The sequence below is a fragment of the Chiloscyllium plagiosum genome, unplaced genomic scaffold, assembly GCF_037043375.1.
Source record: "Chiloscyllium plagiosum isolate Xiang-an unplaced genomic scaffold, Cpla_swu_hap1 HiC_scaffold_7, whole genome shotgun sequence".
Classification (NCBI taxonomy): Eukaryota; Metazoa; Chordata; class Chondrichthyes; order Orectolobiformes; family Hemiscylliidae; genus Chiloscyllium; species Chiloscyllium plagiosum.
Genome location: NW_028270145.1, coordinates 110,350,106 through 110,375,384, shown reverse-complemented (window position 1 = coordinate 110,375,384; position 25,279 = coordinate 110,350,106). Strand labels below are relative to the sequence as shown.

Sequence of the window (25,279 nt, the reverse complement as noted above, 5' to 3'; positions counted from 1 at the left end):
ATCATGACACCTGTAGGTATCACGCTCATAAGAAGTGCATGTATGAAATGAGCTGTCGGAGGAAGTAGGAAGGGTTTAGAAAGATATGGACCAAATGCTGGCAAATGGGACTAAATTAGGTTAGAATGTCTGGTTAGAATTGGACAGAAGGGTCTGTTTCTGTGCTGTACAGCAGACCCAGAGTGGGGGGGTCCCTGGTTACAGCAGACCCAGAGTGGGGAGCTCCCTGGTTACCGCAGACCCAGAGTGGGGGGCTCCCTGGTTACCGCAGACCCAGAGTGGGGGCTCGTGTTTTTCTCTCTATTCTTTTATGGGATGTTAGGTGTAATTGGTAGTTGTTGCCCATCCCCATTATGCTTGTATTGAATGATTTGCAGAGTTTGCCACATTGTTGTGGGTTTGAAGTCACATGTTGGCCAGACCAAGTAAGGATGGCAGACTTTCTTCTGCAAATGACTTTTTGTGAGCCAAGTGCATTTGTACAATTGTTGGGAGTTCTCATGGCCACCATTATTGAGATTAATTTATAATTCCAGATTTATGAATTGGATTCAAATCCACCATCCGCCTTATTTCAACTTGTATCCCTCGAGCATTAACTTGGGCCTCTGGTTTGCTAATCTAGGGACATTACCACAATACCACCGTCTTCCATTAAGGCTTCAAATTCTCGTCAAATGGTGAACTTGCTTTTGCCAGGTGATGGTTGAGTTTTGTACTGAGTGTAGTATTCTTGGAGAGAATACTGAAGAGGGTGTGTTGTTGATAATGACCGTGAGGTCTTGGAGTATATGACCAGGGGTGGGTTGATACAAAATCCCTGTCTTGTTAAGATTTGTTGCGAGGCCTAAGTGATATGAGGCTAGGGCAAAGCGATCAACAAGAAACTAAATGGCCTCTAGAGTATATGTTAAGAAGCCTAAAACAGAGTTCACCGACCAGCTGTTTATTATCCTTTGTGCAAGTTTTCAGTCTTCGCAAGTTGAAAAGGTTGCTGTTTGACCTGAATTGAATTCGTCACCTCTCAATTTTCTCTTCAGGAGACTTGACAGAGAAGTTCGGAATCATTAGGTGCTCTGTTTAGGGGAGATGGGGAAAGACTGGTCCTTGATCCTTCCACCAATGGGGGAAACAAAAGGCATTGTTTTAGGGTATTGGCAAAAGAAGCAATGGCTTCACAAGCAAAGTGTATTTTTATGCAGTCATCGGTTATAACCTAGAATGCACGACCCTTGGGTGTGGTGGAGTCAGATTCTGTTGTGATTTTGGAAAGGGAATTGATAAGCCCCTGATTGGAAAGAAAATGCAGGGCGTGGGAAAAGGGCTGGGAGAGTGAGACTAGCTACATTTCTTTCGCAGAGAACTGGAACTGTGCTCAGCAGAGCAAATGTCATCCCTCAGTGCTGCAAACTGTTCAATCGTTCAGAGGTTATAGAGCAATCTTAAATTGTCTCTGTATTGAGCCCAGGCGGCTGTGAAGTATCAAATGGAAAATTGAGGTATTGTTCCTTTTGTTTCATTGAAATGTTGAAGGAGGCTGAGGACAGGGGAATCGGAGTGAGGATGCAAAGACCATTGGAATGTTGAACATAAGGGGCAGGAGTAGGCCATTCAGGCCCTCCGGCCTACTCTGTCATTCTATAAATTCATGGCTGATCTGGGCGGCACGGTGGCACAGTGGTTAGCACTGTTGCCTCACAGCGCCAGAGACCCGGGTTCAATTCCAGCCTCAGGCGACTGACTGACTGTGTGGAGTTTGCACATTCTCCCCATGTCTGCGTGGGTTTCCTCCGGGTGCTCCGGTTTCCTCCCACAATCCAAAAAATGTGCAGGTTAGGCAAATTGGCCATGCTAAATTGCCCGTAGTGTTAGGTGTAGGGGTAATGGGTCTGGATGGGTTACGCTTCGGCGGGTCGGAGTGGACTTGTTGGGCCGAAGGGCCTGTTTCCACACTGTAAGTAATCTAATCTAATCTGTCTATGACTCCTCTTTTATGTCAACTCCTCAGAGCCCTCAGTTCCTCTATTCCAAAGATCTTTTGACCTCCTTGAATACTTTCAGTGATCTAGCCCCTCGAACTCTCTGGGCCAGAGAATTCCAGACATTCCATACTTTCCGACTGAAGATATTCTCAGTTACAGAATAACACTTACTTCAACTATGACCCTAGTTCAAGATTCCACACTAGTGGAAACATCTTCTCAACAACTACCCTGTCAAGCCCCTTAGAATCTGGTGTGTTTCAGTATGATCATGCCTCATTATTCTAAACTCAAAGGAATTAAGGCTTACCCTATTCAGCCGTCCTCAATAAGTCAATCCCTTTGTCCAGGAATCAGCCTTATGAAGCTCTTTTCAGCCGCTTCCAAACTGTACACACTACTCCAGGTGTGACCTCAACAACACCCTGTACAGGAAATATTTAGTTGTTTTGCTTCTGCTTTTTGTTACTTGTCAATGAGCTTTCTAGAGCAGCTGGTGACCAAATACTGAACAGCAGCAGGCTACGGTTATTGTCACATCTGTGGTAGCAGTACACGTGATAGTGAATTGACATGCAGGAGGATTTAGGCACAGTTATTGAGTGTGCAGGAGCATGGCAGATGGAATGTAATGAGGAAAAATGTGAGGTTATCCACCTTGAGCAGAGCATTCTAATGGTCCTTCGCCTCGCCATGTCTGCATAGGTAGGAAAAGCAGATGTACAGAATATTTCTTAAACAGAGGTTCGAAAGTGTACAAGAAAGATCTAGGTATCCCCATCAAATAAGTCACTGAAGACTAACATGAAAGTGGAGCAAACAATTAAGAATGTTAATGTTAACTTTTATTGCAAGAAAACTTTCATAATACTGTTAGGCCTTGCTTCAGTTGTACAGAGGAGAAAGTGAGGACTGCAGATCAGAGTCAAGAGTGTAGTCCTTGGATGCTGCCTGACCTGCTGTACTTTCCCAGCACTACACTCTTGACTTCAGTTGTACAGAGCATTGGTTAGAGTGCACTTGGAGTATTGTCTATGTCATACTGTGGAGCACTTCTGTCTCCTTATTTCAGGAGAGATGTTATTGCCATAGAGGGAGTGCACTGAGGGTTCACCAGACTTGTTCCCTGGATGGAAGGACTGCCCTGTGAAGAGAAACTGGGGAAAACTGGGCCCATATTCTCTAGAGTTTTTTTGAAAGGACAGAAGCAGATAAGAAGTATTCCCCATTTGAGAGTTTTATAATCAGAGGGCACAATTTTAAACTTAAGCAAACAAGATGTTTTTTTTAACTGAGAACTTGTGAAGTCTGTCATTGAGTAAAGATAGAGGTTTTTAAAATACCAATGACTTAAAGAGATTTGGAGATTTTGTGGGTGAAAGACTTAGAATTGGGTGACCGACCACAAGCCTGAATGGCGGAACAAGTTCAATAAGCTGAATGGCTCCTACGTTCCTGTGGAAGCACTCCTTGTAGTGATATTCTACAGTGGTCATGTTTGTAGATGACCAACACTCACTCAGAATTTGAGTTGAAAACTCCCAATCTTGGATTGTAAAAACCATACAGTAGCTCAGTGGTACAAAATTCAGACTTGCTGAAAAATGAGACATAGAATTAAACCTTTTGTCTTGCATTGATCAGTCTAAATACAAGAATGTCAAATTCATAGTGAACAGCAATATATGCTGCGTGTGAAAAGGTTGGTTGGAAAATGATCCTGATTGAAAGACAGCAGATCTGGTGCTAGTTGGCTGCTTGAAAGTCTTTGGTTTGCTGCTGGCATACGCCTGGCTGTGATAATGGAAATGGTGACTTCCCTGTGCTCTGGAGTACAATCTAATGCTAAATCTATGACCATCTACACTTCTATAGCACCTCTTAATGACTGAACCCTCCCAGATTCCTTCACAAGGACACAGTCAGACAAAAAAATTACCAAGCACCACCCCACTCCTCTCTACCACACGCTATAATGCCCAAGATGCTTGTTCAAAGAGATCAGTTTAAAGATTGTCTTGGAAATGGAGGACAGAGATTGAGAGGTGATGAGGCTGCAAGAAAGAGTTGCAGGTTCCACGGCTTGAGTCTGAGGAAACTCAAGGTATGGCCATCAGTCATGGAAAGATGAGGAATACCGAAGAGGGTCAACTTGTTGACTTAGAATAGAATCAAATTAAATCCCTACAGTGTGGAAACAGGCCATTTGGCCCAACAAGTCCACACTGCCCCTATGAAGAGTAACCCATGCAGGCCCCTTCCCCTACCCTATTACTCTACATTTACCATGACTACACATTTACCATCTAACCTACACATCTCTGAACACTATGGGCAATTTAGCCTGGCCAATTCACCTAACCTGCACATCTGTGGACTGTGGGAGGAAACTAAAGCACCCAGAGGAAACTCACGCAGACACTGGGAGAGTGTGCAAACTCCACACAGACAGTCGCCCGAAGCGGGAATTGAACTTGGGTCCCTGGCAATGTGAGGCAGCAGTGCTAGACACCATGCCGCCCCAGTTGTAAAGGAACAATTGCTTTTCAAGACCCAAATAACCCAAAGTACAAGAGCAAGTAGGTGTTTTATTCGTGAAGGAATGGATGGCTACATTAAATGAGCCCCAAAGGAACTTTGCAGTCACTGTTTTCCTCAGTGCTGTACCAGGTGCAATTAAACCCAACTCTCAACCTCATCAACCATTTTCAAAATTAAATGATAGATGTCTAAGTAGCCAAGTCCAGCTCCTAAGCTTACTTGAGGCAAGTGGCTTCCCACAAACTCAAAACATTTTAAAGCCACCAAAGCACTTCTGAGGTGTTGCTGTTGTCATGTAGGAAACGCAACAGCCAGTTTGCGCACAGGAGAATCCCACAATGTGATAGCGATCGGATCAAAATTTTTTTAAAAAGAGCCATGGATTGAGGGATAAATATTGATTTATGCATCTGGCAAACTCCTAGATAAAAGCAACATAAAATCCTTCGTATTCATCTGAGAGGGCTGACAGTGCTCTGGTGTAAAATCTCATACAAGTCTCTGTCAGTGCAGCACTCCCTCAGCACGGCATTGGCCTGGACTTTGAGTCCGAGTCTCTGGAATCGGACTTGAACCCACAAACCTCTGACTCAGAGGCGAGAGAGTTACCCACCAAGCCACGGCCAACACTGTTGGTCAACATTGAGGGAGATCGGTGGCAAGATATTAACTTGCGGCGACGCCCATGAGGAGGAGGCGTGTTGTATCATTGGCTGCGTTTCATCCAGACTCGTGTGGTCATTGAGGCCCGGGAGACTGACCACATCCAACAGAAAGATTGCAGCCGATGCTGGTTTTTGAGGAACCTGGGACTGAAGTGACCAAATACTAAAAAATGTGAAACTTCATGTTATTTGATTTTTGAGAGTCTTTTATAAACCTCAGTTTATTTGCTGCCAAAAACCTCATAATTATTCATTCTCATCGGCCAGCTGCACCTTGCTTCACATTTATGTATTTTGTTTTATAAGCATGCTAGTGAGTGATTTCATGTTACGGTGTCTGAACACTGTTCCACTTCTCCTCAAAAGCAAAATACTGAAGATACTGAAAATCTGAAATAAGAGCCAGAAAAAGGCTGGAGAAACTCAGCAGGTCAGGCTGCATCTTGTTGGGGGAGAGAGAGTGAAACTGAGTTAACATTTTAGACCAATAACTGTCATCAAAAGTGAAGAAAAGTTATCTGACTGAAATATGAGGCAGAGGGCAGCATGGTGGCTCAGTGGTTAGCACTGCTGCCTCACAGCACCAGGGACTTGGGTTTGATTCCAGCCTCGGGCGACTGTCTGTGTGGAGTTTGCACATTCTCCCCGTGTCTGCGTGGGTTTCCTCCGGGTGCTCCAGTTTCCTCCCACAGTCCAAAGAGGTAAAGGTTAGGGTGGATTGGCCACGCTAAATTGCCCAAAGTGTTCGGGGATGTGTGGCTTACGTGCATTAGTCAGGGATAAATGTAGAGTAATAGGGTAGGGGAATGGGGTCTGGGTGGGTTACTCTTTGGAGGGTCGGTGTGCACTTGTTGGGCCAAATGACCTGTTTCCACACTGTAGGGATTCTGTGATTAGCTCTGTTTCTCTCCACAGCCTCTGCCTAGCCGGCTGATTTTCTCCAGTTTGTTTTTGCTCCTATTCTGCTTCTAGAAAATTCTGATTCTCTCTCATGACCTAACATCACTACTTTACGCTGCTCATTAAAAATTGACTCTCTTTGATTTTGTCTGCTTTTGTTATCTTAGCTTCTTTTGGAAAATGTTGTCTTGTAGAAAATCGTCCAATCCCTACAGTGAAGAAAGAGGCCATTCTGTCCATCGAGTCCACAACAATCCTCTGAAGAAAAACCTCCCAAGAACCAGCTCCCACCTTGTTCCCATAACCCCACATTTGCAATGGCTAACCCACCCAGCCTACATATCCCAGGACACTGTGGGCAATTTTGCATGGCCAATCCACCTAACCTGCGCATCTTTGAACTGTGGGAGAAAATCTGAGCACCCAGTGGAAACTCAAGCAGACACTGGCATAATATGCAAAGTCAACAGATGGTGGAATCCTATCCAAGGCGCTTACACTGAGAGGCAGCAGTGCTAAGCACTGAGCCACTATGCTGTGCCAGAAAATACCTGGATACCAGGATATGATTTTCACTAAATCGTGAGTAGACTATTTGCCCATTTGGAGCATCGCAGTACTTGGACAGCCTGACAGGGGAAGTATTTTTAGGAGAAAGCGAGGACTGCAGATGCTGAAGAAGTCAGACTTCTAAAAATGTGGCGCTGGAAAAGCAAAGCTGGTCAGGATCATCCGAGGAGCAGGAGTGTTGACATTTTGGGCATAAGCCCTTCATCAGGGAGTATCTTTCTCCAGGATAACCATATCCCAGCAAAACGAAAGCCACCCTATCCATATCTCCAACATACTGAGGCCAAGAATAGCAGCTGTACTTATGATCACATTTTAAATCGGCCAAATCGGTACACACCAAAGATGGCATTTCCAACCTTTCTTTACCCGCTTAGCTAATTTCTACATTAAACATATTCTGTGCAGCATGACTGATAATGTCAAAAGCAGATGAAATAGTATCACCAGAAATCCAGTTGTAAGTTACATTTGATGCATCATGACTGTCTCTGTCTCTGGAGGAGTGAATGCTTGTGGATGTGGTGCCAATCAAGTGGCACTTTTGGCCTGGATGGTGACAAGCCTCTTGAATGTTGTTGGAGCTGTACTCATCCAGGGAAGTGGGGAGTATTCCATCACACTCCTGATGTGTCTTATAGATGGTGGACAGGCTTTGGAGGTCAGGAGGTGAGTTACTCCTGATAGTATTTCTAGCTTCTGCTGTGCTATTGTTAGTCACTGTATTTAAGTGGTGTGTCCAGTTGAGTGTCTGGTTAATGATAACCCCCAGGATCTTGTTGGTATGGTATTCAGTGACGGTAACGACATTGAATGCTAAGGGGCAGCGATTAGAATGTCTCTTCTTGGAGATGGTCATAGCCTGAGATTTGTGTGGTGTGAATGTTACTTACCACTTGACTAGATCTTGAATATGGACTGTTTCAGCATCTGAAGAATCTTTAATATTGCTGAATATTGTGCAATCATCAGCAAACACCCCCACTTCCGACCTTATAATGGCGGGAAGGTCATTGAAGCAGCTGAAGATAGTTCAACCTAGGACACCACCCTCCATAGATGTGCTGGAGCTGTGCTGACTGACCTCCAATAACTACAGCCATATTCCTATGTGTCAGGTATGACTCCAATCAGCAGAGAGTTTATCCTCGATACCCATTAATTCCAGTTTTGCTATGGCTCCTTGATGCCACACTTGGTTAAATGGGGCCTTTGTGTCAAGAACTGTCCCTCTCCCCTCCCCTCTGGAATTCAGCTTTTTTGTCCATTGTTTGAACCAAGGCTGTAATGAGGTCAGGAGCTGAGTGGCCATGGGGGAACCCAAACTGGGCATCACTGAGCAGGTTATTGCTGAGCAGGTACTGCTTGATAGCACTGTTGATGACATCTTCCATCACGCTACTGATGGCCGAGAGTAGACTGATGGGGCAGTAATTGGCCAGGTTGGATTTGTCCTGCTTTTTGTGTTTGGGACATATCTGGGCAACTTTTCACATTGTCAGGTAGATGTCAGTGTTGTAACTGTACTGAACCATCTTGATATCATGTGGAGTGAATGGAAATGGCTGAAGATTGGTATCTGTGTTGCTGGGGACCACTGGAGGAGGCCGAGATGAATCATCCAGTTGGCATTTCTGGCTGAAAATACTTGCGTTACCTTTCGCACTGATGTGCTGGGCTCTTCCATCAAAGAGTGTGGGGACATTTGTTGAATCTTTTCCTTGAGTGACTTGTTTAAGCATCCACCATCATTTACAACTGGATATAACCATACTGCAGAGATTAAATCTAATACACTAGTGGGATTGCTTAGCTCCAGCTATTACTTGCTGCTTATGGTGTTTGACATGCAAGCAGTCCTTCTTTGGTAGCTTCATCAGGTATACCTGGTGCTACTCCTGGTATGCCCTCCTGCACTCTCCATTGAACCAGGGTTGATCCCCTGGCTTGATGGTAATGGTTCAGTGGGAGTAATGCCAGGCCATGAGATTGCAGATTGTGGTGGAAAGCAAGTCTGCTACTGTTGATGGCTCACAGCACCTCATGGAGGCCTACTCTTTCGATGCTAGATCTGATCAAAATCTGTCCCATTTAGCACAGTGATAGTGCCACACAACAAGATGGAAGATATTCTCAATGTGAAGATGGGACTTTGTTTCCACAAGGACTATCATGAAAATCGAGCTGGCAGATTGGTGATGTAGAAGTCAGGTATGTTTTTCTCTCTAGTTGGCTCCCTCAATATCTGCTGCAGACACAGTCTGACAGCTATGTCCTTTAGGACCCAACCAGCTCAGCCAGTCTTGTACATTTTTTAAGTCCCCACCACTCTATATTTCCTCAAGTGTTGTTCAACATGCAGGAGCGCTGATTCATCAACTGAGACAGGGTGGTACATGGCAATCAGCAGGAGGTTTTCTTAACCATGTTTAACCTGAAGCCATGAGAATTTCATCAGGTTTGGAGTCCATATTAAGAACTCCCAGGGAAACTCCCTCTCAACTGTATACTATTGGGCTGCCATCTTTGCTGGGTCTATGCTGCTGCTCAGACAGGACATATCCCAGGATGGTGATGTCTGGGACATATTTTCTGTCAGGTATGATTCCCTCAGTATGACTGTGTCAGCCTGTTGCTTGACTAATCTGTGAGATAGCTCTCCAAACTTTGGCATGAGTTCCCATATGTTAGTAAGGAGGACTTTGCAGGGTCGACAAGATTATCTTTTCTGGTTCCTCGGTCACTGCTAAGCTGAGACTGCGTAACAATTGATATAACTGAGTGGCTTGCTAGGCCATTTCAGAGAGCCACATTGCTGTGGGTCTGGAGTCACATGTCGGTCAGACCAGGTGACGGTGATGAGATTTCCTTCCCTAAAGTATATTGGTGAGCCGTGTGGGTTTTTCTGACAATTGACAATTGTTTCATGGTTATCAATAGATTCTAAATTCCAGGTTTTTTTTTGTTGAATTTGAATTCCACCAGCTGCTGTGGGAAGAATTGAACCCCGGCCCCCCAGTTTCTGGGTTAATAGTCCAGCAATATTATCACTGGGTCATCCCCTCCATAATGATAGATTCTAGTCATTTGCAATAAACAATCAATCTGCAAGATGAACAAATGTGAACCATTGGAATTTGACTCTACTAGTTGAACTCTAACCCCCTTACAAACTCCCCTGCTCCATCCAGAAGCAAACCGGCGTGTTGTGGGTGGAGGGGAAGGCAGAGAAAGCAGAAAGAGAATGGTTCCTGTGCATGGGGTTTGTTGAGATGGTCCTCATTCGAATTAGAATACCTTTTATTGACACGTGTACTCAAGTACAGGAGTACATGGAAAGGTTTTACAAATTTGTCTCTCGTGGTGCCATCTTTGGTACAAAATGCCTAGCTATAAAACTAACATACAAAAAGAGGAATTAAAAAAAAGTAGTTGCATTACTTTGATTATACAATGATTCATCGTATAAATTAGAAATGTGACCGTTAAAAGGATAGACATTACTATCACGTGGTCTGATCGCCCATGTCAAACCCCAGTCCAACAACTGTCCCTGCTCTGTACCTACACTCCAGTCTGCTCCGCACTGGCTCATAGCTGCTCCAAGGTGCGTTTTCTTTCAGACTCGATTCCCCGTGCAGGCCTACACTCAGAATCTCGATTCCCACGCACTGGCCCCTGCTCTTGGACTCAGTTCCCCCGTGCTGGCTCCCGCTCTGGGATTTGCTTCCCTGCGCTGGCTCCTGCTCTGGGACTCCATTCCCCCTGTTCGGGACTCGATTGCCCCGGTCCGGGTCGATTTCCCCACTCCGGGCCTCGATTTCCCCGCTCCAGGAGTCAATCCCCCCAGCTCCGGGACTCGATCCCCCCCCCTGCTCCAGGATTCGATCCCCCCTGCTCTGGGACTCTATTTCCCCCCCCCGCTCCGGGGTTTGTTTTTTTTTTTTCCCCCCCCCGCTCTGGGGTTCGATTTTCCCCCGCCCGTGCCGGGACTCGTTTCCCTCTGCTCTGGCCCCTGCTCTGGGGCTCGATTTCCCCCGCACCAGCCTCCGCTCCGGGACTCGATTTCCCCACTCTGTGAATTTTATGCCTCACTAGAGAGGAGGAAAACCACAACAAACTGCCATTCCTAGATGTCACAGTAGAGCAACTTCAAATAAGTGTCCATAGGATTACCACACATATGGACCAAATACTAAACTACAGAAGCAATCATCCCAACACCCTCAAACGAAACTACATCAGAACATCATTTCAACAAGCCAACACACACTGCAGCGCAGAGGAACTGCGCAGAGCAGAGGAAAATCACCTATACAGTGTATTCAAAATGAATGAGTACCAGATGAATACAGTCCGCCAATTTCTCAGCAATAAACCCAAACAAGCAGACAAAACGCATCCAGAAACTCTAGCCACTCTCCTCTACACCAAAGACATCTCGGAAATTATTGCCAGACTGCTCAGACCCTTTGACATCACGGTAGCCCACAAACCCACCAACACACTAAAACAGCAGCTAATGAACTTGAAAGATCCTGTACAGACAACAAGCAAAACTAATGTAATTTACAAAATACTGAGCAAAAACTGTAACAAACATTACATTGGACAAACAGGCTGAAAACTAGCCACCAGGATACATGAACATCAACTAACCACAAAATGACATGACCCTCTCTCTCTAGTATCCTTACATACAGATAAGGAAGGACACCACTTCGACTGGGACAACACATTCATCCTAGGACAAGCCAAACAGAGACATGCATGAGAATTCCTAGAAGCATGGCATTCCAACCAGAACTCGATCAGCAAACACATTTACTTTGACCCCATTTACCACCCCCTGAGAAAAAGAACAGGAAATTACATCACCATAGGAAATGACATCACCACAAGAAAGACGTCACCAACCCAAGTAAACACAAATATATAACTAGAAAGCAGGAAACACCAGCAGTTCTTCGTCCAGAAGCTCACTGAAGGTGCTACCTACAAGGGCGACGAAACGTCTGAAAATGAACCTTCCAGCTCAGTGAGCAAGCCTACATCCAGAACCTCAACTGAGCTACAAATCTTCTCAAAGCTTGCTAATGTATAACTTTCATAACAATTGGCACTGCAGGGTGCTGAAATGCATTAATACACCTTACAATGACATTTTAATTTAAATGTTTTCTAAGCTTCCTTGGAAATTCTGAGTTATCTTGTAGTATCCCATCTGAGACTATCTTATTTTCATTGTAGTGTCATACAGCATGAAAACAGACCCTTTGGCCCAACACGTCTGCACTGACCAGATTTCCTAAGTGGAACTTGTCCTATTTGCCTGCGCTTATCCTTTGAAACCTTTCCTATCCATGAAGCTGTCCATTATCTTTTAATTATATCCAACTGTACCATTTCCTCTAGCAGCATGTTCCATAATTGCATCACCCTCTGTATGAAAACGATGCCCCGAGGGACCTTTTAAATCTTTTCCCCTCTCATCTTAAACATAAGCCCTCAAGTTTTGGACTCCCCTACCCTGGAAAAAAGACCTTGGCTATTCACCTTATCTATGTCCCTCATGATTTTATAAACCTGTACACAGAAACCTCTCAGCCTCCAAAGCTCCAGGGGATAAAGCTCCAGCCTCTCCTTATAACTCACACTTTCCTGTCTGTAAAACATCTGTTTTGTTTTGTTCAAATTCTGTTTATCAGGAGAGTACTTGGATGTCTGATTATCGAAGATCCAGTCCAAGTGGCACAGTGGCTCATTGCTTAACACTGCTGCCTCACAGCACCAGGGACCTGGGTTCGATTCTCGTCTCATGTGACTGTCTGTGTGGAATTTGCACATTCTCCCCGTTGGTGCTCCGATTTTCTCCCAAGGTCCAAAGATATGCAGATTGGGTTGATTTGCCATGCTAAATTGCCCCTGGTGTCCAGGAAAATGCAGGGTTACAGGGAAAGGATAGTTTGGATGGGACGGGGTGCGATGCTCTTTGGAGGGGCAGTGTGGACTCGATGGGCCGAATGGCCTGCCTCCACCCTGTAAGGATTCTATGTATCATCAGCACTGGAGTGAGGGTTAATTGTTTCAAGTGGAAATGTAAGCTCAGTGGTAAACAACAAACAATCTCTGTTAAACCATTCTTGTCTGGTGTGTTCTTCACAAATTGACTTAGGGATCCCCAAACAGCAATGTGATGACCACATAACCTTCCTGCAGTGTTGATTGCAGGTAGTTAATACACCAGAAATAACTCCATTGCTGCTGTTCCAAACAATGGCTGTGCCATCTTTTCCGTTCACTTAAAAGCAATTAAATAGCTCACCTAAAAGGTTGTACTACTGTTAATTTTTATGCTCATGTTCTGGAGTTTCTGAACCTCTGACTCAGAGGTGAAAGTGTAACCAACTGAGTGACGTCTGACACAGAAAACACAGAGGAAACATTGACGTGTCCCAACTATTGTGCTCTATAATGAAGAAATGCCTTTTAAACTCACTACCTTAAAACAGATCACCCATCAAAGAACAGAGAGACTTTGTATGCCAAGGGTTGCTTGAACAAAAATATATTGGCTGTTTCTTTATCGTCACTAGTTCAAAGCTCTGGAACTCCTTACATCACTGTTCTTTGGGATATCTCGGCCATATGAGACTGCAGTGCTTCAAGATGGTGTCTCTCAACCACCTTTCTGAGAGGTGACTTCAATAGTAATAAGTGTTATCTTGCCACTGGTACTTATATCCCAAGAGGAAAGCTGAGGGAAATGGGACTAACTAGGAACAGTTCTACGAGAACCAGGATTGGTCTAATGGGATGAATGGCCTACATTGTGCTTCAGTTCTGTTAATGTTAATGAGGAATGTAACAAGTTTTCAAAAAATTTGAACAATTCTGCACTGGGTATCATTGAACCATGTTTGGCTCTTAGATGGTCAGATAACGTTGATAGACTTGTAATGTTACCCCTTTCATCCCTCTGTGCCACGTCTAGGTATCTCATCATATGATCTGCCCATTGCTGAATATGATGCAGGCTTTGCACAGACAGACTCTGGACCTGATGATGCTTTTGGAAAGGAAAGATGCAGAGATTCTCGACTATAAGGAAAACGGTGCTACGTTGAGTAGAGGTGAGGATCTTCTGATTATCAGTCGCAAAATCTGATTTCTCACACTGAATAAACATGGATAAAATTGAAGAGGTAGGGAAGAAGCCTGTAGACTATTCCAAAGTGCCTTATTTAACTACCTTTTAAAGCATAGCTGTTGTAATGTGGGGAATGTGGTAAGTGGCAGCCAGTTTACACCAGCAAGCCCCCACAACTAACAATGTAATAATGACCAGATAATTTTTTTTTTAGGCTCCTTTTGCTAATGAATAAATATTGGCTCAGGATATTGGAGAGAATGGTCTCAGTGTACTTCAAAATATGGTTATTGCATCTTTTGTAAGCACACAAGAGATCAGACATTGGCTTGGTTTAAATTCCCATCACAAGTATTACTTGATGCAAAAGCAATTCTGTTGTGAGGTGTCAGTCAAAAGAGTGTACTCCAGTCCTGGCACAGGACTTGAAGCAGCTACCTTGTGAGTGAGAGTGGAGAGTGCCTCTGCGATGCCACAGCCAGTACAGGCACATGCATGAAAAGGAAAGATGTCGCCAACTCATTTACGAAGACCAAACTCTTCCATTATCCTCTTGCTCCAGTGTCAAATAAAACACTTCTGTGATTGCCTCCCAAGTGCGTGATGTTAATGAACTTGGTCAGAGCTGGCACAGTTACCTGAGGGTAGCTTAGGGTGGGGGGGGTGGTGCTGGTTGCTGGCAGTTTGCTATCATATAGTCCACTCTGGTGGTATGTGCGGATGTCAACTGAGAATTAATTTGGTTTGAATTACGAGGCCCAGCTCTTCACCTCCATAATTGATTGGCACCCCATCCACCACCTTCAACACTCACTCCCTCCACTACTGACACACAGTGACAACAGTGTATACTATCTACAAGATACACTGCAGTAACTCGCCCAGGTTCCTCTAAATCCCCAATTTCGACCATCTAGAAGGACAAGGGCAGTAAGTGCATGGGAGCTCTAGCCCTTCAAGTTCCTCTTCAATTTGAACCATGTTGCTTTTCCTTTACTGCCCCAGTTCAAAATTCTGGAACTCCCTTCCTAGCTGCACTGTGGGTGTTTCTACTCCCCAGGGACTGCAGCTGTTTAAGGAAGCAGCTCCCCACTGTCTTCTCCAAGGCAGTTAGAGATGGGCACTAAATGCTGACCTCGTCAGTATCATAGATTCCCTACAGTGTGGAAACAGGCCCTTCAGCCCAACAAGTCCACACCGACCCTCTGAAGTGTAACCCACCCAGACCCATTCCCCCTACCCTACATTTGCTGCTGACTAATCGTTGAATCCTTGAATACTATAGACAATTTAGTATGGCCAGTTCACCTAACCTGCATATCTTTGGACTGTGGGAGGAAACCGGAGCACCCGGAGGAAACCCATGCAGACACTGGGAGAATGTGCAAACTCCACATAGACAGTCGCCCGAGGCTGGAATCGAACCCGAGTCCCTGGCACTGTGAGGCAGCAGTGCTAACCACTGAGCCACCATGCCGTCCCAAGTAATGCCCACATCCTCTGAGTGAAAAAAAAATAAATGGCACAATCAACTCAATTGTAAGCAATCTGTTATCTGAGTTAGAAGCCTGTGCATTTAAGTCTCATGCCAAATTTGTAAGGACATTATCCAAGCTGGCTATTCCAGCCCCAGGCCTGAGGGGGTGCTGCACTATCAAAGGTGCCATCTTTCAGATCCCACATTAAACTAAGGCCTGACCTGCCTCATGGATGGTGCCGATGATCACATGGACATTATTTTGAAGAAGAACAGCAGATTTATCTCCAGTGACAAACACCGAGAATGCTAGAGAAACTCTGATTCTTGACCACTGATGATCTGGCCGTTATTATCTTGCTGTTTATGGGAGCTGTCTATGTGCAGATGGGCAGCATGTTTCTCACATTACACTAATGAGGACATCGAGAAGTACTTCATTGTGCACTTTGGGACAACTTGTGGCTATGATAAGTGCTACAAAAATACCAGGTTTACTACTTTGCAGATATTTGCAGTAAAAATCGAAGAACAATGTGTCAAGCAGAATACTGATATCACTACTTGCGGGAGTTAAAATATTTTTCTTTTCGGGTTTGCAAGATATTTGAAGGGAGGTGGGGAGTTTTGTAGATTTAGGTTCTATTTAATTGCAATAGGTGGCCTCAAACTCTGAAGTGGGTGCAGAACAATTGGGCTGGGGCTAAAGTACATACAACAGCTGTCATGTTGTCTCTTACTGAGTCCCCTGTGGAATGGTTACTTCCCTGTGAAGTGGAGAGGAATTGCTGCTGTGATGCTGGTGTTATTGTCATTGCAAATGAAGCAGCTCCTTATCTACTTGTTCCTTCAGTAGAATTGAACCATGACTTGAGCTGGTTCATCATGTAAAATCATCCCAGTTTATGGGCTAGATCTTGCTAATGTCTGGTATAAAGTCATAGGGATCGAAAGCACAGAAAAAAGGGTGTTCAGCCCATTGTGTCAAAAACAACCATCTAACTATTCTAATCCCATTTGTATCCCACCCAGACTGACCCCCCACTATCCTATCCTTGCATTTTCCATGGCTAATTCATCTAGCCGGCACATACCTTGACACTATGGGACAATTTAGCATGGCCAATCCACTCAAACCTGCACGTCTTTGGACTGTGGGAGAACACTAGAGCACCCGGAGGAAACTTGTGCAGACATGGGGAGAATGTGCAAACACGATGCAGTCAGTCAGCCGAGGGTGGAATCAAACCCGGGTCCCCGATGTAGTGAGACAGCAGTTCTAACCACTGAGCCACCATGCCGCCGTATTATTGTAACGTGTAACCGCCGTTGATTGTTGTCAAAGCTTATCTGGTTCACTAATGTCTGACAGGGAAGGAAATCTGACATCCTTATCTGGTCTGGCCTACACTGGGCCCACAGCAATGTAGTTGACTCTTAACATCCCTCTGGGCAGTTAGGAATGGAAAGGAACTCTGGCCCAGTGAGCGATGCCCATGCTCCATGAACAAATAATTTTTAAAAAATCTACGGATCCAGCCAATCCTTTAGGACTCAGAGGAGGAGAAATGTCTTCACTCAAATTTTCGGTATTCTCTACCCTCAGAGGGTTATAATATCAGACCGTTGAATGTTTTTGAGGCTGAGCTAGACAATTTTGATTCTTAGAGGATCAAGGGATTTGAAAGTGTGCAGCAAGTTGACCTCGAATCAGACGGCCGTATGGCATACTGCTCCTATTTGTTTTGTTTTAACATAATCTAATTTCTGTTGTAAAGAATTGGTAAGGACTTCTGATACCCTGGTGAAAGAGGTGACCAATAGTCTTATCTCCTTAACGAAACTATACTTAAGGACTGAAAAACAAATAGAGGGATGGCAAAGAAACAAGTAAAGTGAATTAGAGCCAACATTCACACAGTTAGGTACAGAATGAAAAATAAAGAGAGCTAAAGATTGGATTAAGAGAGAAAGAAGTCAGGAACATTTTGTTTTAAATCTCTAGGAATAACAGAGGCTGCTCCATTCTCTGCAAAACAATCACTGTCCATCCCACCAGAATCTCCCCCTTTTCCCAAGGGGCCCAAGATTGGTACTAGGTAATCATAGGCGAAAGTGAGCATTGCAAATGCTAGAGTCGAGGTTAGAGTCGAGAGTGTGGTGTTGGAAAAGCACAGCAGGTCAGGCAGCATCCGAGGAGCAGGAAAATCGACGTTTCGGGCAAAAGCCCTTCTTCAGCTGCTGCCTGACCTGCTGTGCTTTTCCAACGCGACACCCTCGACACTAGGTAATCATGCTGATCTGAAGAGCTGGTGCAGGCACAATGGGCTGAATAGCCTCCAGGCACACCATAACAGTTCTGTGATTCTCTGCATTATGTACGCATAGGAATGAGATTGAACAATTTAAATTGTTTTCTTCCTGGGTCAACTGAATTGATTAGCATTGCATTCTTATTATTAGAAGAGCCCTCATGCTGTTAATGAAGAGTCTAGCTTTTTGTGCCCCACTCTTGTCCATGCTTAATGTGCTTCATTCGAAATTGACCTTCAGCTGTCTGTGCTGAAGCTCTAAAATTTCTCCTTAAATCTCTGCATCCTTTCAGACATTTCCTGAAACTGACCTCGCTGACCAAACTTTTCGCTCACCTGCCCTAATATCTCCTGTGGCTGGGCATCAAATATTGTTTGATGATCGGTCTACGATGGCAAAGGCGCTCTGTAAATGCAAGGTTTTGTTGTTGAGTGGGCATTCTCCACCCTCATAACCCACATGTAACAGCGTCTCTGTGGTTGCAGACTGGGTCAAGTATTCCTGGCACTTGATGACTCAGTCTTCACATATGAGTAATTTAGCCAAGTCTTCAAGCAATGTTTTCTTAATTGAATTTTTCTGAAGACATAACAAAAAACTGACTGAACCCAGCAAGTGCCACAGCCTGGAGATCATGCCATTTATTCACCATGAAGGAACTGCTTCAAATGGAGAGTTGTTATACCTTGTCTGAGAGATTTTATGGAGGTAATCAAAATTACAATGGTTTCTGATGAGAGTAAATAAGGAAAAACTGCTTCCACTGGTGGTTGACTCAGTAACCATAGGATACACAGATTTAAGATAATTGGCAAGATAAAACATAGGTGAAACTAATTTTTTTTTTATATACGGTAAGCAGTTATATTCTGGAATGGTCTGCCTGGAATATGATGGAAGCAGATTCAATAATAACTTTAAAAGGGAAATTGGATTAATGTGTGAATAAGCTAAACTTGCAAAGCACTGAGAAGGACAGGGTGGTATGGGACTAATTTGAAAGATAGCTCTTTTAAAGACACAATGGCCCAGGCACGATGGGCTGAATGGTCTCCTTCTGTGTGGTGTGGTTTTTGAATTAATGAGATGAGAGGCTGTGTGATGGATGTGAGGGAGTTTGATCAAGTCGAATCCTGTTTCACCATTAGTCGGTTCTTGAGTGAGTGCAGCCTCCTCTCGTAGCCATCATTTGATAACCTTGCTCTGAATCCATGAGTTTATCCTCTTGACAACGGAAGGTGGTGCAGTGGGCACTGTTGTTCAAAAAATTTACACATTCTCATTTTGGCTTTGAAATTCCTACATGGCCCTCCCTTCCACTTAATTCCTGCTCCAGCTCCATAGACCTCCAAGATCTCTACATTCCTTTAATTCTGGCTTCTTTCTCATCCCCCAGTTTATGCCATTGGTGGCTCCATCTATAGCTACTTGAACCCTGAGGATATTAAGTCTAAATCTTTCCACTTCTCTCTCTCTCTCTACTCCTTCAAACCTCTTTGGTCAAGCTTTGAGCGCACGTCCCACCATCTTCTCCTGTGGTAAGGTCTTGGGTTTTGTTTGATGAAAGCTCCTTTGTAGTCTTGGTACATTGTACCATTTTAAAGTGATCTGTAAGTACAAGTTAAGACTTGAAGATAAGGCATCTGTTGTGAAACTGTTGAGGGCTGTCATATTGTATAAGCTATAATTGGCTCAATGCTGACCCTGGCTGATGCAAATTGTAAAGTCCTTCAGTTGTACAAATCTGAATGCGACTATATTACATAGTCATACATAGGAGACCCAGCACAGATATATGCCACGTGACTCCACCAGTCCATGTTGCTGTTTACGTTCCATTTGAGCCTCCTTCCAATCATTTTTCCTCAATCTACCAACATAAACCTTCTTTCCCTCTCATATACTTATCATGCCTCCTCTTAAATGCATCTGTGTTATTTACTTCATCGACTCCCTACATGAGTGCATTCCAAGTTTTCACCGCTCTGTGGGCAAAGACACGTTTTTCTTTTCTGATTTCCCTACTGCACTTCTTGGGGATTATCTTGTATTGCCGCTGGCTGTTGTGTTTCCACAGAATTCACTCTGTCATGTTCCCTCAGGATTTTGAATGTTGCCTTCTGTGTTCTTTTTGTGAAAACCTTTCACGATTTATAAAAAAGCTCTATCTCTACGTAAGACTTATCAGCAGCTGCAGGCCAGTTGGCCTTTCTCTCTCTCATCAATAAGATCACTGCTGATCTGGTTGTGATCTGAATTTCACTTTTCTGTCTGCACCACCGACTTCCTCCATAACCCCCTCATCTATCAAAAATCTAACTGAACCTTGACTAAGGTCTATGATCCAGACATCACTGTTTTCTGGGGAAGAGAATGACCCTCTAAGAAATAAAAACCCTCATCTTTGTTTGAAAAGCAATACCTCTCGTTATGTATGATTAAACTGCGTCTCCCAATTCTAGTCTCTCAAACATTTCCCTGACAAGTCTTCTCAGGATTTTTAAATATTTCAATAAGTCACAAATGTTGAGACTCCCCATATTCATCCTTTCCTGACCAGTTTATTCCCGCATTATCAGGCATCTTTGCTGATTCAGCTATAATTCTGTACTAGAAATTTCTCTAGTGAATTCTTGTCTGCTCAGACTACATTTCTTCCATCTAAGGATTTTGTTTCAATTTTCCAAAATTTGTGGATTTTCTTGTTACCTTAATAAAAAAAAAAGTTAGCAATAGCTCATAGCCCTTCTGACATACGTCTTCTCCTGAACTGACAGGATCTTTAGTTTAAAGTTATCATCTTTGTTTTAAATCTGTGACTTCTCCCCTTTCCAGCTCTATAACTTCCTTCAACCCTCCAAGATCCCAGCTGTCCTCTGATTCCGACTTCTTGAGCATGCCTGATTTTAATCACTCTGCGATACTCGCTGTGCCTTCATTTCCTTGGGCTCACAACACAGAACGTCCCTTCTTAAAACTCTCCAGGTGTCTCTCTCGCTCTTTAAGGTGTTATTAAAATCTAACCTCATTGAGAATTATTTTGGTCACCGCTCCTAATATCTGCTTGTGTGACTTGAGGTCAAATTGCGTTTGGTTGCCCTTCTGTGAAGGTCTTACTGATGTTCGACTATGACGAAGGTGCTATATAAATGCAGCTTGGCTTTGTAAACGACAGAACAGCTTGCTGTGGGAGGCTCTATGCCGTTTCTCAGTACATTGCAGTTCTTATAAGAGAGAGTGTGTCTCTGTCTTTTCACAAGAGCAAACTGAAACCGTTATATATCTGATTAGGCTTCATATCCCTTTATTTGTTTTTCCTGCCTTTCAGTTGGTTTTAAATCCATGTCTATGTTTTTGTTTAAATGCCGAGTGATTTTTGTTCTCATCGTCGAAGCTCTTTGTTCAGCTTGACGTAAGGCGAACTGGAGAGTGCACCCATTTAAAAAAAACCTGACTGGTGACCTCGGTGAGTTTGTGACTGGATTGTGATCAAACTGGCTTTGTCTCACCGGACATTGGATTAGTCTAGAAAGTGAGCCTGGTGGGAACTTTCTCTCTGCTGTGAGACCACAACGTTTGGTGCACACTAGGGAATATTGCTATCCGGTTCACAATGCCCTACTCCAGTAGCCCCATATTCCGCCATTCTCGCTCCTCGCCCCCCCTCCCAACCCCACCAAACATTCCTCCCTCTCCTAAGTAGTGATAGTGCTAACTCTGTCATTAGAAAGTTAGATTTATCTAACTGCCAACATTATGAGCAGAATTTTGTGTTCCCCATTGGAATGGGGTGGGCTCGAGAAAACAGATAAAACTTGAGGGTTTGAGTTATAAGGAGAGGCTGAATAGGCTGGGGCTATTTTCCTCTGAGTGTCTGAGGCTGAGGGGTGACCTTATAAAGGTTTATAAAATCATAAGGGGCATGGATACAATAAATAATCAACACCTTTTCCCCTTGCAACAAGATGCGGCACAGTGGCTCAGTGGTTAGCACTGCTGCCTCACAGTGCCAGGGACCTGGGTTCAATTCCCGCCTCGGGCGGCTCTCTGTGTGGAATTTGCACGTCCTCCCCGTGTCTGCATGGGTTTCCTCTAGCTGCTCCAGTTTCCTCCCACAACCCAAATGTACCGGTTAGATGATTTGGCTATGTTAAATTGCTCATAGTGTAGGTTAGGGGCAGTAGTTAGTGTTAAATATAGGAACTAGAGTAAGGGGGATGGATCTGGGTGGGTTACTCTTCGGAGGGTCGGTGTGGGCCGAAGTGCCTATTTCCACATTGTAGGGATTCCATGATTCATGCTGGGGGACCCAAACTAGAAAGCATAGGTGTAAGGTGAGAGGGGAAAGATTTAAAAGGGACCTAAGTGGCCGCTTTTTCATGCAAAGGGTGGCTTGTGTATGGAATTATCTGGCAGAGGAAGTGGTGGAGGCTGGTACAATTACATGTTTCTGTTTCTGTGCTGTATGTTTCTGTGACTATGATTGGATAGCTATCCACCAGCATCTCACATTGATCCCTGTCAAAAAAGGCCACATTCAAATAAATAAATAAACAAGCATTCTTTAGGTTTGCCAGCAGAGACATTTAGGTGTTCCAGCACAGAATCAGGATAGCCCATGGAATGCTATCCTTTATCATGAGAAGAATTGATGTTTTGCTTCAATTATACAGGGGACCACATGTGAGATCACCTCTTGACTACTGTGCTCTCCAGCAGAAAGGAAGGATCTAGATGTGTTGGAGGTAGTTCAGAGGAGATGTGAGACAGAGACCAGAGAGTAGTAGGGAAAGGGAGTTTCATGAAATGGAGAACTGTGACCAGTGGTTTTCCACAGGAATCCGTGCTGGGACCACTGTTGTTTATGATAAAGATAAATGATCTGGAGGAAGGTATAGGTGGTCTGATTAGCAAGTTTGCAGATGACACTAAGCTTGGTGGATATTCCTGATGAAGGGCTTTTGCCCGAAACGTCGATTTTACTGCTCGGATGCTGCCTGAACTGCTGTGCTTTTCCAGCACCACTCTACTCCAGGAATAACAGATAGTGAAGGGGACTGTCAGAGAAAGCAGCAGAACATAGATAGATTGGAGAGTTGGGCGGAGAAATGACAGGTAGAGTTCAATGCAGAGAAATGTGAGGTGATGCATTTTGGAAGATGCAATTCCAGAGCGAACTGTACGGTTAATTGAAAAGCCCTGGGGAAAGTTGACGTACAGGGAGATCTGGATGTTCAAGTCCATTGTTCCCTGAAGGTGGCAACACAGGTCGATGGAGTGCTCAAGAAGACATACGGCATGCTTTCCTTCATCGGATGGGGTATTGAGCACAAGAGTTGGCAGGTCATGTTACAGTTGTACAAGACTTTGGTTCGGCCACATTTGGATACTGCGCACAGTTCTGATCACCACATTACCAAAAGGATGTGGTTGCTTTGGAGAGTGCAGAGGCGGTTCTCCAGGATGTTGTTTGGTATGGAGAGTGCGAGTTATGAGGAGAGGTTGAGTAGATTAGGACTATTTTCATTAGAAAGACAAAAGTTGAGGAAGCACCTGATTGAGGTCTACAAAATCATGAGCGGTATAGACAGAGTGGTTAGCAAGAAGCTTTCCCCCAGAGTGGGGACTCAATTACTAGGGGTCATGAGTTCAGGGTGAGAGGGAAAAGGTTTAAGGCAGATATGCGTGGAAAGTTCTTTATGCAGAGAGTGGTGACCGCCTGGAACACATTGCCAGCAGAGGTGGTAGAGACAGGAAAGATGGCATCATTTAAGATACATGAATGGGCAGGGAGCAGAGGGATACAGACCCTTGGAAAATAGGAAACAGATTTAGATAGAGGATCTAGATCGATGTGGGCTTGGAGGGCCAAAGGATCTGCTCTTGTGCTGTAATTTTCTTTGTTCTATGTATTCCATTGATACCTGCAATGAGTGGGCTGGTTTTTGAGGAAAGGTTGGACTGATTGGGGTTTTTTTCCCCGCTGGAGATTAAAGTGAGGGCTGACTTGAATTATGCCTACAGGATTATGAATGTGGAATTGAACGTGGAATCGATAATTCCTCTTGTGTCCAGAACTAGAGAGCACAGTTTCAAATTTTGGATTTGGTTTACAGGACAGAAATGAATGGAATTCAATTCTATGGGGATTCCATGAGTTTGGAACTCTCTGCATCAAACAAAGTTGGATAGATTCTCGTTAGGCAGTGGAAACAAAAGTGTGTTTTTATTTATTCACTGGATGAGGGTGTCACTTCCTACATTCCTAGCAGCACTTGCTGCTGCTGGTAGATTGGGCAAGTAGACAGATCTCTCTCCCGATGTGAGGGGTAGAACTCCCACTATTAACCAGTTGAGCTCACCAGAGTGGGGCAGCGGGTTGAGCAGGTAGTGCAGGGCATCAGTAGCACTGGGTTCCTTTGCTGAAATGGCAGTCCCAAGAGGCAGCAGTGGCAGCAATATAAACCAGAACAAGGCACTGGCTGCATCGGCGTGGTGAGCTTGAGCCCAGTGCAGATTTATGACAATGATGGCGTCGGAAGCAAGATGGCGCCAAAGAATGGCGACATGGTTCCTGCGGGTGTGGTATGGGTCAAGGTTGGTGGACACGGCGGCGTTCTGGCTGCAGTGGAGTACGAGGACTTGGGACATCTGGATGTTCACAGACTTGAGGGATGGACGTTGAGGAGTTGTTTTTCTGTGGTGGTGGGGGAGTGATTTGGACGTTTCCTTTTCCTTTTATTCCTGCTTCTGTTTTTAATCAGGTCTTTTGTATTCTGAAATGGCGCTGGAGAATGGCGACTTTGTACACTTTTTTGCTGTATTCCTGTACTCGAGTACATGTGACAATAAAATCTAAATCTAGCTGCCTTTCCTTTCACAGTGGGGTCAGTGTGAAGGGCAGTCAGCTGCAAGCCTCCCCCATAAAGTACAGCCACAGATTCCACTTACGCCATGTTTGTCCATGATGACTATATGGAAATGGAAAATGAGAAACTAGCTTTCATTTATATGATAATCTCAGTATTGTCTGAAGTGTAGTCAGTGTTTTAATGTTGGAAATAAGGTGACCAACTGATGTGGAGTAAGTTTCCAGCAACAACACTGTAATAATAACCAGATAACCTTGTCTTTTGTATAATTGGGGTTGACCAGGGCATTGGGGAGAATATTCTTGCTCTCCATCAGTTCATGCCCATCTAAGAAAGTAGACTGGGGCTGCCTCTTAACATCTCATCTGAAATTCAATACGTGCAACAAGGCGATGCTACCTCAGCCTAGATCTGATGCAGAAATCTCTGGAATGAAGCCTAAACCCATAATCCTCTGGCCCAAAAGCAAGTGTGCTGCTCATTGAGCTGTGGCTGTGTTACAGAGAATGAAGGGAATGGGCAGGAGGAATCTGGAGTAGCTTAAGATATAGGCAGTATGCTGTATTCCAGAAAGGATGAAGGATAGAACTGGAACCAATCTTTATATACTTAATGTGTTTTTTATTTACAGGGGTATCGAGTATAAACATGCAGGGTGGAGAGATAAGTGGGGGGTGGGGGGGAGGTGGGGCTGGGGAGAAGGTAGCAAAGAGTACAATAGGTGAACGGGAGTGGGGATGGAGGTGATAGGTCAGAGGTTGGGCGGACAGGTGGGAAGGAAGATAGGCAGGTAGGATAGGTCATAAGGA

At 44.4% G+C, this 25,279-nt stretch overlaps 1 protein-coding gene across 2 annotated transcripts in view; it reads left to right on the top strand.

Annotated features, from left to right (window-relative positions):
- Window positions 1-25,279, top strand: part of nhej1 (nonhomologous end-joining factor 1) — a 300,941-nt gene that overhangs the window by 35,075 nt on the left and 240,587 nt on the right. For both annotated transcript variants that reach the window (XM_043694287.2, XM_087989352.1), the window contains exon 4: window positions 13,653-13,791. In XM_043694287.2, the coding sequence (XP_043550222.1) occupies window positions 13,653-13,791 (139 nt within the window). The remainder of the gene's footprint in view (window positions 1-13,652; window positions 13,792-25,279) is intronic.